Below are 13,722 nucleotides of genomic sequence, written 5' to 3'. Positions count from 1 at the left end.
TACCAAAAACCCCAACAACTACCGACCTATCACTTGTCTTAACACCATCTATAAACTTCTCACATCTGTTTTAACAGAAAGAATGTACTCTTTTCTTGAAGATAACTCTATTCTGCCCACTGAACAAAAAGGTTGTAAACGTAATTCATATGGTTGCAAAGACCAACTACTTATTGACAGAATGATATTAGAAAGTTGTAGAGCGAAAAATAAAAACCTTAGCACAGCTTGGATAGATTATAGGAAAGCTTTTGATAGTGTACCACACGACTGGATTTTAAAAACCCTAGATCTTTACAAAGTTTCCCCAATTATCACCAATTTTCTGAAAACAGCTATGAAGCAATGGGAAACTCGTCTCTTTCTTTCTCATCAGCAAGGTACTATTGAATCAAATTACCTTAAAATAAAACGTGGTATTTTCCAAGGAGACTCTTTGTCCCCTCTTCTTTTTTGTCTTTCGCTTGTTCCCCTTTCCAACGAGCTGAACAACACCAACTCTGGATATCAGATGTATGATAAGAAGATTAATCATCTTTTTTACATGGATGACTTGAAGCTATTTGCAAAGAATGATCGTGAGCTTGAAGGACTGTTGACCACAGTACATCAATTTAGCAAAGACATCTCGATGGAATTTGGCCTTGACAAGTGCGCAAAGGCTACTTTCATTCGGGGTAGAATTCGCCAGACATCTGATATTTTGCTTGATCTTGACAACTCCATCAAGGAATTAGATCCAGAGCAAACGTACAAGTACCTTGGGGTGAACGAGGGTGAGGGAATACAACATGCTACCATGAAAGAAAAAGTGCGTAGAGAGTACTATAGAAGGATCAGGTTAGTCCTCAAAACAGAGCTTAACTCGAAAAATAGGATACAAGCCATCAACACACTTGCAATACCGGTAGTACAGTATAGCTTTAGTATCTTGAATTGGAACATTGCAGACTTACAGAGAATGGATCGAAAGACCAGAAAGTTGTTAACTTGCAACAGAATGCTGCACCCAAAATCAGACGTTGACCGTCTATACCTTCCGAGAAGCAAGGGTGGTAGAGGCCTTCTGCAGATAGAACAAGCCTACAAGATAGCAACCATTGGAATGAGTAAATACCTTGAATGCTCGAGTGACTGGATGATGGCGCTTGTACACAGGCACGAACAGAACAAAACTTCCCATTCCATCGTCAAAGAAGCAAACAAATATGCCCGGGAATTAGATATTAACACCGAACCTGACGTCGTTTTAGACCAGCCTGCTACCAAAATTGCCAAATCCATCAAATGCAAAGCCAAGTTAGCAGGGAGAAAAAAGCTGGAGCAAACATGGAGCCAGAAATCACTGCACGGTCAGTACTATCACCGAAGCCACCAAGCTGATGTAGATATAGAAGCAACCCATCAGTGGCTAAGGAGCTCAGGACTGAAGGCAGAGACGGAAGGCTTTATACTAGCTGCCCAGGATCAAAGTTTGTTCACTAGGAACTACCAGGCGAACATCTTAAAAAATGGATCTGATCCTAACTGTAGATTTTGTAACAAACATGTTGAGTCTATTGACCATTTAGTTTCTGGTTGTCCTGTACTGACTCCAAATGAATATGTGAAGCGCCACGACCGTGTTGGGCAATACCTTCACTGGTGCATCTGTAAGCATTACGGAGTCGAAACTGACGCATCTTTCTGGTATGAACACCATCCACCAGCTGTAGTTGAATCCAAGAATGTCACCATCTTGTGGGATTTCCCAATCAACACAGACAGAACGATAAAGGCTAATAGACCAGACATTGTAGTGAAGGATCGGAAGAAGAGAACTTGCTTACTGATCGATATGAGTGTCCCCAGTGACAGAAATGTTTCAGTTAAGATGTTTGATAAACTAAGCAAGTACAAAGATCTTGAAATAGAGATCCAGAAAATGTGGAATTTGAAAACAACAGTAGTACCAGTGATTGTAGGGGCCCTTGGGCTAGTGAGAACGGGTGTTCAAGACTTTGTTGAGAAAATCCCTGGAAATCCACAGCTACAAGAAATACAGAAAATAGTTCTAACAAGTACCGCACATATTCTCCGTAAAACTCTTTCAATGTGAATTAAATTATTTTTTTATATACAGCTTATTTATACCGACAGTTTTTTAAAATCTTTTTTTTACAAGTTTTCTACAGTTTATTTTTATACAGTTTTTATAGATTTTAGTTTTATATAGTTTTATACAATTTTTATATTAGTTTTTTACAATTCAGTTTTATACACTTTTTAGAACAGATTTTTTTTTTTACTTTCAAGAACTCATTATTATTCGAACTCTCGCCACTCCTTATGGAAAACCTTCATCCGCCATAGGTTGCTGGGTGCAACCCGGTTGATGATTGTAATAAAATGCAGATATAAAGAAAACAGTAAATAATAATAATAATAAACCCGCCCAGGGAAAGCCCCCAGTGGGCTTTAAATTTCGGAGTGGCATCCAGGCGGTATACCTAGCTGGAGATGGTGTCTCCTTAAAAAACACCAGGGAAGGAAAACCTTACACAAACCCCTTGGCAGTAAGGTGAAAATGCAACATCTCATTCTAATGAAACCAAAACAAAAACCATACCGCATCGACTGTCTCGCGGGTTACCAAGGGTCGCGTCCCTCAGAGGGAAACCAGTCTGGGGTCGAAAAATCTGCTACTGGAATACAATCCTCTCAAAATGACCCACAAGGACATCAGAACCGGGAAACCACCAACTCTGATCCTGTGGTGATTGAACCAAAAAATAAACCAAAACGACAAAAATGGACTATTGAGGATTACAAAAATGTTATCAGAGCCTTTACCATCGCTCAAGAAAATCCGATTGACACGATAACACGCCAAACTTATACTGAGTGGAGAGAGATCGTAGGTGAAGTTTTTCGTCCAACGATTGATGCAAATAAACTTGCAAATGTTCGAAGAGATATTTTGAATAAAAAGCGCCTGAATGACGCTCAATTAGACCAAATACGTTCTGAAATTCTTGCTTTTCTTCCTTCGGAATCTGAGGAAACAACTTGCGAAGAGGGTACGACTGACATGAGTCCAAGTGTTAGTCTACATAATCTGAATGAAAGAGAAATAAACGAGATAATGGAAAGGGTTAGGAATCCAGAACAAGAAACTTTTGATTTTATTGTAGAGAGGGCGGAAGAAGAGCTGAACGATTTGTTTGTTGAAGAACATAAAGAAGAAATTGCCGAGGCCAGAGATGACATCATTCGCGAGTTTAGTCGTGTTAATAGTATTGACTTTACTGACAGAGAAAATCTCCCAAAATTACAGTTTACTTTGAAAAATAACACTAGAGTTAGGATATATGACAGTGCTTTGAAAATACTTTTGTCTGAGGTTGACATGGATGAACTTGATCTCTCCCAACTAAATGACCTCATTTATGCCACAGCTAAATCAACAACCACTAGTGTAGGAGTGAAAATCAAGAAAACAAACAAAAGAACTCATGTTCATAAAGCCCCGAGATGGAAAAGAAAGCTTCAACTCGAGATAGATTCTCTGCGGGCAGATATATCTATCTTAGACGAGCTAGTGAGAGGAGTAGAGGTTAAAACCAGAAGGGCTAGAAAATTGAAAAGGGCTTTACAAATTAAAGATGAGACATCTCTTCTCTGTGCTAAAGAAAACCTTATGCAGAAAATGCAGTTGAAAGCCCAACGAATGCGACGATTTGATAAAAGGACAAAGTTTTTCAGACAAAATAAAGTATTTAGCACAGATGCAAAGAAGTTTTACAGAGAAATTGGGAAAGGAAAGATTTCAGTTGAGGAACCTCCATCACAGGAAGATATTGAGGGCTTTTGGAATAATATCTGGGGAAAGAAAAAAAGTTACAACAGAGAAGCAACATGGATTGAACGCGAAGAAGAAAGAATGAAAGGGAAAAAAGAACAAGAATGGGAAGAAATTACTGTTGAAGAAGTCCGCGTTGCTTTAGGCAAGACACAGAAATGGAAATCTCCTGGGATTGACAAAGTTCAAAACTTTTGGCTCAACTATCTTCCTTCCATGCACAGAGCACTTACTTTCTTTTTGAACGAGCTTGTTGGAAACCCAAACAGTATCCCTGAATGGCTGACAGAAGGCGTTACTTACCTGTTGCCAAAGTCTGAGGATACCAAAAACCCCAACAACTACCGACCTATCACTTGTCTTAACACCATCTATAAACTTCTCACATCTGTTTTAACAGAAAGAATGTACTCTTTTCTTGAAGATAACTCTATTCTGCCCACTGAACAAAAAGGTTGTAAACGTAATTCATATGGTTGCAAAGACCAACTACTTATTGACAGAATGATATTAGAAAGTTGTAGAGCGAAAAATAAAAACCTTAGCACAGCTTGGATAGATTATAGGAAAGCTTTTGATAGTGTACCACACGACTGGATTTTAGAAAACCCTAGATCTTTACAAAGTTTCCCCAATTATCACCAATTTTCTGAAAACAGCTATGATGCAATGGGAAACTCGCCTCTTTCTTTCTCATCAGCAAGGTACTATTGAATCAAATCACCTTAAAATAAAACGTGGTATTTTCCAAGGAGACTCTTTGTCCCCTCTTCTTTTTTGTCTTTCGCTTGTTCCCCTTTCCAACGAGCTGAACAACACCAACTCTGGATATCAGATGTATGAGAAGAAGATTAATCATCTTTTTTACATGGATGACTTGAAGCTATTTGCAAAGAATGATCGTGAGCTTGAAGGACTGTTGACCACAGTACATCAATTTAGCAAAGACATCTCGATGGAATTTGGCCTTGACAAGTGCGCAAAGGCTACTTTCATTCGGGGTAGAATTCGCCAGACATCTGATATTTTGCTTGATCTTGACAACTCCATCAAGGAATTAGATCCAGAGCAAACTTACAAGTACCTTGGGGTGAACGAGGGTGAGGGAATACAACATGCTACAATGAAAGAAAAAGTGCGTAGAGAGTACTATAGAAGGATCAGGTTAGTCCTCAAATCAGAGCTTAACTCGAAAAATAGGATACAAGCCATCAACACACTTGCAATACCGGTAGTACAGTATAGCTTTAGTATCTTGAATTGGAACATTGCAGACTTACAGAGAATGGATCGAAAGACCAGAAAAGTTGTTAACTTGCAACAGAATGCTGCACCCAAAATCAGACGTTGACCGTCTATACCTTCCGAGAAGCAAGGGTGGTAGAGGCCTTCTGCAGATAGAACAAGCCTACAAGATAGCAACCATTGGAATGAGTAAATACCTTGAATGCTCGAGTGACTGGATGATGGCGCTTGTACACAGGCACGAACAGAACAAAACTTCCCATTCCATCGTCAAAGAAGCAAACAAATATGCCCGGGAATTAGATATCAACACCGAACCTGACGTCGTTTTAGACCAGCCTGCTACCAAAATTGCCAAATCCATCAAATGCAAAGCCAAGTTAGCAGGGAGAAAAAAGCTGGAGCAAACATGGAGCCAGAAATCACTGCACGGTCAGTACTATCACCGAAGCCACCAAGCTGATGTAGATATAGAAGCAACCCATCAGTGGCTAAGGAGCTCAGGACTGAAGGCAGAGACGGAAGGCTTTATACTAGCTGCCCAGGATCAAAGTTTGTTCACTAGGAACTACCAGGCGAACATCTTAAAAAATGGATCTGATCCTAACTGTAGATTTTGTAACAAACATGTTGAGTCTATTGACCATTTAGTTTCTGGTTGTCCTGTTCTGACTCCAAATGAATATGTGAAGCGCCACGACCGTGTTGGGCAATACCTTCATTGGTGCATCTGTAAGCATTACGGAGTCGAGACTGACGCATCTTTCTGGTATGAACACCATCCACCAGCTGTAGTTGAATCCAAGAATGTCACCATCTTATGGGATTTCCCAATCAACACAGACAGAACGATAAAGGCTAATAGACCAGACATTGTAGTGAAGGATCGGAAGAAGAGAACTTGCTTACTGATCGATATGAGTGTCCCCAGTGACAGAAATGTTTCAGTTAAGATGTTTGATAAACTAAGCAAGTACAAAGATCTTGAAATAGAGATCCAGAAAATGTGGAATTTGAAAACAACAGTAGTACCAGTGATTGTAGGGGCCCTTGGGCTAGTGAGAACGGGTGTTCAAGACTTTGTTGAGAAAATCCCTGGAAATCCACAGCTACAAGAAATACAGAAAATAGTTCTAACAAGTACCGCACATATTCTCCGTAAAACTCTTTCAATGTGAATTAAATTATTTTTTTATATACAGCTTATTTATACCGACAGTTTTTTAAAATCTTTTTTTTACAAGTTTTCTACAGTTTATTTTTATACAGTTTTTATAGATTTTAGTTTTATATAGTTTTATACAATTTTTATATTAGTTTTTTACATCTCAGTTTTATACACTTTTTAGAACAGATTTTTTTCTTACTTTCAAGAACTCGTTATTTATTCGAACTCTCGCCACTCCTTATAGAAAACCTTCATCCGCCATAGGTTGCTGGGTGCAACCCGGTTGGTGATTGTAATAAAATGCAGATATAAAGAAAACAGTAAATAATAATAATAAACCCGCCCAGGGAAAGCCCCCAGTGGGCTTTAAATTTCGGAGTGGCATCCAGGCGGTATACCTAGCTGGAGATGGTGTCTCCTTAAAAAACACCAGGGAAGGAAAACCTTACACAAACCCCTTGGCAGTAAGGTGAAAATGCAACATCTCATTCTAATGAAACCAAAACAAAAACCATACCGCATCGACTGTCTCGCGGGTTACCAAGGGTCGCGTCCCTCAGAGGGAAACCAGTCTGGGGTCGAAAAATCTGCTACTGGAATACAATCCTCTCAAAATGACCCACAAGGACATCAGAACCGGGAAACACACCACTCTGATCCTGTGGTGATTGAACCAAAAAATAAACCAAAACGACAAAAATGGACTATTGAGGATTACAAAAATGTTATCAGAGCCTTTACCATCGCTCAAGAAAATCCGATTGACACGATAACACGCCAAACTTATACTGAGTGGAGAGAGATCGTAGGTGAAGTTTTTCGTCCAACGATTGATGCAAATAAACTTGCAAATGTTCGAAGAGATATTTTGAATAAAAAGCGCCTGAATGACGCTCAATTAGACCAAATACGTTCTGAAATTCTTGCTTTTCTTCCTTCGGAATCTGAGGAAACAACTTGCGAAAGGGGTACGACTGACATGAGTCCAAGTGTTAGTCTACATAATCTGAATGAAAGAGAAATAAACGAGATAATGGAAAGGGTTAGGAATCCAGAACAAGAAACTTTTGATTTTATTGTGGAGAGGGCGGAAGAAGAGCTGAACGATTTGTTTGTTGAAGAACATAAAGAAGAAATTGCCGAGGCCAGAGATGACATCATTCGCGAGTTTAGTCGTGTTAATAGTATTGACTTTACTGACAGAGAAAATCTCCCAAAATTACAGTTTACTTTGAAAAATAACACTAGAGTTAGGATATATGACAGTGCTTTGAAAATACTTTTGTCTGAGGTTGACATGGATGAACTTGATCTCTCCCAACTAAATGACCTCATTTATGCCACAGCTAAATCAACAACCACTAGTGTAGGAGTGAAAATCAAGAAAACAAACAAAAGAACTCATGTTCATAAAGCCCCGAGATGGAAAAGAAAGCTTCAACTCGAGATAGATTCTCTGCGGGCAGATATATCTATCTTAGACGAGCTAGTGAGAGAGTAGAGGTTAAAACCAGAAGGGCTAGAAAATTGAAAAGGGCTTTACAAATTAAAGATGAGACATCTCTTCTCTGTGCTAAAGAAAACCTTATGCAGAAAATGCAGTTGAAAGCCCAACGAATGCGACGATTTGATAAAAGGACAAAGTTTTTCAGACAAAATAAAGTATTTAGCACAGATGCAAAGAAGTTTTACAGAGAAATTGGGAAAGGAAAGATTTCAGTTGAGGAACTTCCATCACAGGAAGATATTGAGGGCTTTTGGAATAATATCTGGGGAAAGAAAAAAGTTACAACAGAGAAGCAACATGGATTGAACGCGAAGAAGAAAGAATGAAAGGGAAAAAAGAACAAGAATGGGAAGAAATTACTGTTGAAGAAGTCCGCGTTGCTTTAGGCAAGACACAGAAATGGAAATCTCCTGGGATTGACAAAGTTCAAAACTTTTGGCTCAACTATCTCCCTTCCATGCACAGAGCACTTACTTTCTTTTTGAACGAGCTTGTTGGAAACCCAAACAGTATCCCTGAATGGCTGACAGAAGGCGTTACTTACCTGTTGCCAAAGTCTGAGGATACCAAAACCCCAACAACTACCGACCTATCACTTGTCTTAACACCATCTATAAACTTCTCACATCTGTTTTAACAGAAAGAATGTACTCTTTTCTTGAAGATAACTCTATTCTGCCCACTGAACAAAAAGGTTGTAAACGTAATTCATATGGTTGCAAAGACCAACTACTTATTGACAGAATGATATTAGAAGTTGTAGAGCGAAAAATAAAAACCTTAGCACAGCTTGGATAGATTATAGGAAAGCTTTTGATAGTGTACCACACGACTGGATTTTAAAAACCCTAGATCTTTACAAAGTTTCCCCAATTATCACCAATTTTCTGAAAACAGCTATGATGCAATGGGAAACTCGTCTCTTTCTTTCTCATCAGCAAGGTACTATTGAATCAATTACCTTAAAATAAAACGTGGTATTTTCCAAGGAGACTCTTTGTCCCCTCTTCTTTTTTGTCTTTCGCTTGTTCCCCTTTCCAACGAGCTGAACAACACCAACTCTGGATATCAGATGTATGATAAGAAGATTAATCATCTTTTTTACATGGATGACTTGAAGCTATTTGCAAAGAATGATCGTGAGCTTGAAGGACTGTTGACCACAGTACATCAATTTAGCAATGACATCTCGATGGAATTTGGCCTTGACAAGTGCGCAAAGGCTACTTTCATTCGGGGTAGAATTCGCCAGACATCTGATATTTTGCTTGATCTTGACAACTCCATCAAGGAATTAGACCCAGAGCAAACTTACAAGTACCTTGGGGTGAACGAGGGTGAGGGAATACAACATGCTACCATGAAAGAAAAAGTCCGTAGAGAGTACTATAGAAGGATCAGGTTAGTCCTCAAATCAGAGCTTAACTCGAAAAATAGGATACAAGCCATCAACACACTTGCAATACCGGTAGTACAGTATAGCTTTAGTATCTTGAATTGGAACATTGCAGACTTACAGAGAATGGATCGAAAGACCAGAAAGTTGTTAACTTGCAACAGAATGCTGCACCCAAAATCAGACGTTGACCGTCTATACCTTCCGAGAAGCAAGGGTGGTAGAGGCCTTCTGCAGATAGAACAAGCCTACAAGATAGCAACCATTGGAATGAGTAAATACCTTGAATACTCGAGTGACTGGATGATGGCGCTTGTACACAGGCACGAACAGAAGAAAACTTCCCATTCCATCGTCAAAGAAGCAAACAAATATGCCCGGGAATTAGATATCAACACCGAACCTGACGTCGTTTTAGACCAGCCTGCTACCAAAATTGCCAAATCCATCAAATGCAAAGCCAAGTTAGCAGGGAGAAAAAAGCTGGAGCAAACATGGAGCCAGAAATCACTGCACGGTCAGTACTATCACCGAAGCCACCAAGCTGATGTAGATATAGAAGCAACCCATCAGTGGCTAAGGAGCTCAGGACTGAAGGCAGAGACGGAAGGCTTTATACTAGCTGCGCAGGATCAAAGTTTGTTCGCTAGGAACTACCAGGCGAACATCTTAAAAAATGGATCTGATCCTAACTGTAGATTTTGTAACAAACATGTTGAGTCTATTGACCATTTAGTTTCTGGTTGTCCTGTACTGACTCCAAATGAATATGTGAAGCGCCACGACCGTGTTGGGCAATACCTTCACTGGTGCATCTGTAAGCATTACGGAGTCGAAACTGACGCATCTTTCTGGTATGAACACCATCCACCAGCTGTAGTTGAATCCAAGAATGTCACCATCTTGTGGGATTTCCCAATCAACACAGACAGAACGATAAAGGCTAATAGACCAGACATTGTAGTGAAGGATCGGAAGAAGAGAACTTGCTTACTGATCGATATGAGTTCCCCAGTGACAGAAATGTTTCAGTTAAGATGTTTGATAAACTAAGCAAGTACAAAGATCTTGAAATAGAGATCCAGAAAATGTGGAATTTGAAAACAACAGTAGTACCAGTGATTGTAGGGGCCCTTGGGCTAGTGAGAACGGGTGTTCAAGACTTTGTTGAGAAAATCCCTGGAAATCCACAGCTACAAGAAATACAGAAAATAGTTCTAACAAGTACCGCACATATTCTCCGTAAAACTCTTTCAATGTGAATTAATTATTTTTTTATATACAGCTTATTTATACCGACAGTTTTTTAAAAATCTTTTTTTTACAAGTTTTCTACAGTTTATTTTTATACAGTTTTATAGATTTTAGTTTATATAGTTTTATACAATTTTTATATTAGTTTTTTACAATTCAGTTTATACACTTTTTTAGAACAGATTTTTTTTTTACTTTCAAGAACTCGTTATTTATTCGAACTCTCGCCACTCCTTATAGAAAACCTTCATCCGCCATAGGTTGCTGGGTGCAACCCGGTTGGTGATTGTAATAAAATACAGATATAAAGAAAACAGTAAATAATAATAATAATAATAATAAACAAACATCCCTACATCTCCACACTGACGAAGTTGAAATCGCGAGCGAAATGTTTCAAATCAAAAATGGAATATTTCAGGGAGACAGCCCATCCGGTCTTCACTTCGTCATATGTCTACTTCCATTAACCTGGCTCCTCAACAAAACAAATATCGGTTACAAACTATCCAACTCCAACCAGAAAGTCAGCCACCTAATGTTCATGGATGACCTGAAACTTTATGCTCCCAACGACAAACTTCTTAACAACCTTATCGATATTGTCAAACGTTTTAGCGATGACATTAAAATGACATTTGGTATTGATAAATGTAACAAGCTCACTATCATCCGAGGGAAAGTGAAAAAATCTGACAATACGAGACTCGACAACGGAGATGAGATTAAATCGTTAAACAATCAAGAGTACTACAAATATCTCGGATTCAAAGAGCAAGACCAACTGAGCCCGAACACCAAAGCCGCTCTAAAGGTTGAATATTTCACGAGAATAAAAAAGATACTTAAAACTGAACTAAATAGCAAAAATACCATCACTGCAATTAATGCGTATGCTATCCCAGCACTCTCCTACGGCTTCCAGATCGTCGACTGGTCAATCACCGAACTAGAAGCAATCGACAGGTCCACACGTATTATTCTTCAACAGTACCACCTGATGCATCACCAAAGTGACATTCTCCGTATCTACCTTCCAAGAAAGTCCGGCGGCCGTGGACTCATCAACATTACCAACCACTACAAAAAGACGATCATCAACTTCAGCCACTACCTTCAGAATACCAATGAACCCTTGCTCCGAGCCGTCTCCAACTGGCAGCTTACTCGTGGCCAGAAATCTATACACGCTAAAGCAAGTCAGTACTGTGGCGAATTAAACATTGATCATCAACAAACTCAAACTCTCTCGAAAATTCAACTCAAACAAACCGTTAAGAAACAATTTATTGACTCCATGGCAAACTCCCTCTTACAAAAACCACTCCATGGCCAACATTCAAGGCAACTCCAACAACCCCACATCGACCATACCAAATCAAACCTTTGGCTCAAATCATCAACCCTTAAACGCTCCACCGAATCAACTATTTGCGCCATCCAGGAACAAGCAATCACCACCAATTACATCAAGAAGCATGTCCACCACACCACTAACGACGACTCCTGCCCGTATTTGCCGATCATCCAAAGAAACCATCCATCACATAGTTTCCGGTTGTACCGCCCTTGCCCCAACTAAATACCTGAAAAGACATAACGACCTTGCCAAATACCTACACATTCTTCTCCTTCAAAAACACCAACTAGACACCAACGACCACATATGGTACAATTACACACCTCCTCCAGTGATCGAAAATCACCAAACCAAAATCCTTTGGGACTTCTCAATCCAAACCGATCATCACCTCCAACATAACAAACCGGACATCCTTATACTGCACAAAAACCAAAGGAGAGCCATAATCGTAGATATTGCCGTCCCCAACGACAGTAATATTGCTAACAAACGAATCGAGAAAATAAGGAAATACACGGACCTCGCCATCGAGCTGAAAGCGATGTGGAATCTGGACAGGGTAGAGATCGTTCCCTTTGTAATTGGTGCCACTGGTGTATTTTACAAACAATTTGATAAAGACATTGAGAAACTTGAACTGAATGGTATGTTGAGGCATGAAATGTGCCAGAAAATTATATTACTAGGTACTGCGCATATAGTCCGAGCATTTATGCAAATTCCGTAAAATTTCCGCCAAATTATTTCTTTTCTTTCTTTTCATTTTTTTTTTCTAATCTTTTTTTCCAAGCCCGGGATCCACGTAAAGCAACTAGTATATATATTGCTGAAAAGAGGAACCCATTTCCTTAAAGTCCAACCAATTCTCTCAGAAATCATTCTTCAACTAAAACCATCTTAGATCAGGGATCTTCGTAAAACAATAGGTTTATCATAAGTAAAATAGGAATGCAAAACAAGCTTTGTATGCCTCAGTACGAATGATAAGCGCACTGTTGAAAAGAGGAACCCACAGAGAGTTTCAAGCGGTTAAGAAATAATACAAATTTAAAACACAATTTTTTATTTCTAGTATTTCTCTAGCTTGTTTGGAAATCAAAATTTGAGAACTCTACTCTACTAAACTCACCGAACACAATTTTGAAACAACATATTTTCAAGATTACGAGCAATTTTCTTAACTCACAACCTTAAATTCAATCAAGCTATTCAAGTCATCTATAGCCAGAACAAATCACCTCCAAATAGCTTTATTTGATAGGCTTTTTGATAGTCTTACAATGATTATTATATTATCCTAATCAATTATTTATTTTAAATATTAGTATTTTAAGTGTTTTTGACTGACCTTCTTTAAGATCTCTCTAACCAAGCCACAACATCTTTGAAACACTGTCTAGTTCTTTTAGCCCTTGTTTTGCGTTTTCGATTCAAAAAATCGGTTGTTACGTTATGTTTTTATCTATTTTAGTACGAGGCGTACTCTTTATAAATTATAAACAGGAACCCTTTATTGTACTATTTACCTTATAAATACGAAAAGAAATGAGTGAAATAATAATAATAATAATAAATTAAACTATTTTGTATACAGGAAATTATTTTTTGATAAATGATTTTTTTAAACATTTTACGTTTTAGTTGGTGTAATGATGATGCCACCAACATGAATTGAACAGGCTTATCGACTACGATGGACTTAACTGATGAGGACATCAGTACGCTATGGTTAGTAGGAGTGTGATGAAGCGTTTTCATGTAAATAGAAACATTAACTGCTGAAAAACAGGAAACCAATTTGGGGCTAACAACACTTCCGCTAGGCCCCATAAACAACGTTATATCATACACGAAACGACTTCCGTCCGGGTTCTAACGACAATTCATTGCGAAATTGCATATCAGACACATGATATAAAAGGACCCAAAAAGATGACGGAAGGGGAGA

General features: G+C 38.7%; 4 protein-coding genes across 4 annotated transcripts; all 4 read left to right on the top strand.

The window, feature by feature from the left end:
• Positions 1-2,566: 2,566 nt before the first annotated feature.
• Positions 2,567-4,555, top strand: LOC136818090 (uncharacterized). Its single transcript, XM_067074448.1, has one exon. It carries the CDS (start codon positions 2,567-2,569, stop codon positions 4,553-4,555), a length of 1,989 nt encoding a protein of 662 aa, XP_066930549.1.
• Positions 4,556-5,307: 752 nt separating this feature from the next.
• LOC136818089 (uncharacterized) lies at positions 5,308-6,264 on the top strand. Its single transcript, XM_067074446.1, has one exon. It carries the CDS (start codon positions 5,308-5,310, stop codon positions 6,262-6,264), a length of 957 nt encoding a protein of 318 aa, XP_066930547.1.
• Positions 6,265-8,866: 2,602 nt separating this feature from the next.
• Positions 8,867-10,210, top strand: LOC136818088 (uncharacterized). The gene has a single exon (XM_067074445.1). The coding sequence runs from the start codon at positions 8,867-8,869 to the stop codon at positions 10,208-10,210; it is 1,344 nt and encodes a 447-aa protein (XP_066930546.1).
• A 592-nt stretch (positions 10,211-10,802) lies between these two features.
• Positions 10,803-13,444, top strand: LOC136818087 (uncharacterized). The gene is made up of 3 exons (XM_067074444.1): positions 10,803-11,610; positions 11,756-12,418; positions 13,416-13,444. The coding sequence occupies exons 1-3, from the start codon at positions 10,803-10,805 to the stop codon at positions 13,442-13,444; spliced, it is 1,500 nt and encodes a 499-aa protein (XP_066930545.1).
• Positions 13,445-13,722: the final 278 nt, after the last annotated feature.

This window comes from Clytia hemisphaerica, unplaced genomic scaffold (genome assembly GCF_902728285.1).
Source record: "Clytia hemisphaerica strain Z4C2 unplaced genomic scaffold, Clytia hemisphaerica genome assembly, whole genome shotgun sequence".
NCBI lineage: Eukaryota > Metazoa > Cnidaria > Hydrozoa > Leptothecata > Clytiidae > Clytia > Clytia hemisphaerica.
The sequence above is the reverse complement of the archived record's forward strand: the minus strand, read 5'-3'. Positions and strand labels throughout refer to the sequence as shown.

What these genes read in the sequence shown, in the direction of transcription:
- LOC136818088 (XM_067074445.1), top strand. Translation starts at nt 8,867, where the DNA reads ATGGATGACTTGAAGCTATTTGCAAAGAATGATCGTGAGCTTGAAGGA.
- LOC136818090 (XM_067074448.1), top strand. Translation starts at nt 2,567, where the DNA reads ATGCAACATCTCATTCTAATGAAACCAAAACAAAAACCATACCGCATC.
- LOC136818089 (XM_067074446.1), top strand. Translation starts at nt 5,308, where the DNA reads ATGGCGCTTGTACACAGGCACGAACAGAACAAAACTTCCCATTCCATC.
- LOC136818087 (XM_067074444.1), top strand. Translation starts at nt 10,803, where the DNA reads ATGTTTCAAATCAAAAATGGAATATTTCAGGGAGACAGCCCATCCGGT. An exon ending in ATCTATACACGCTAAAGCAA is followed by an intron (nt 11,611 to 11,755) that starts GTCAGTACTGTG and finishes CCAACATTCAAG; the next exon opens with GCAACTCCAACAACCCCACA. An exon ending in TGAGAAACTTGAACTGAATG is followed by an intron (nt 12,419 to 13,415) that starts GTATGTTGAGGC and finishes TTTACGTTTTAG; the next exon opens with TTGGTGTAATGATGATGCCA.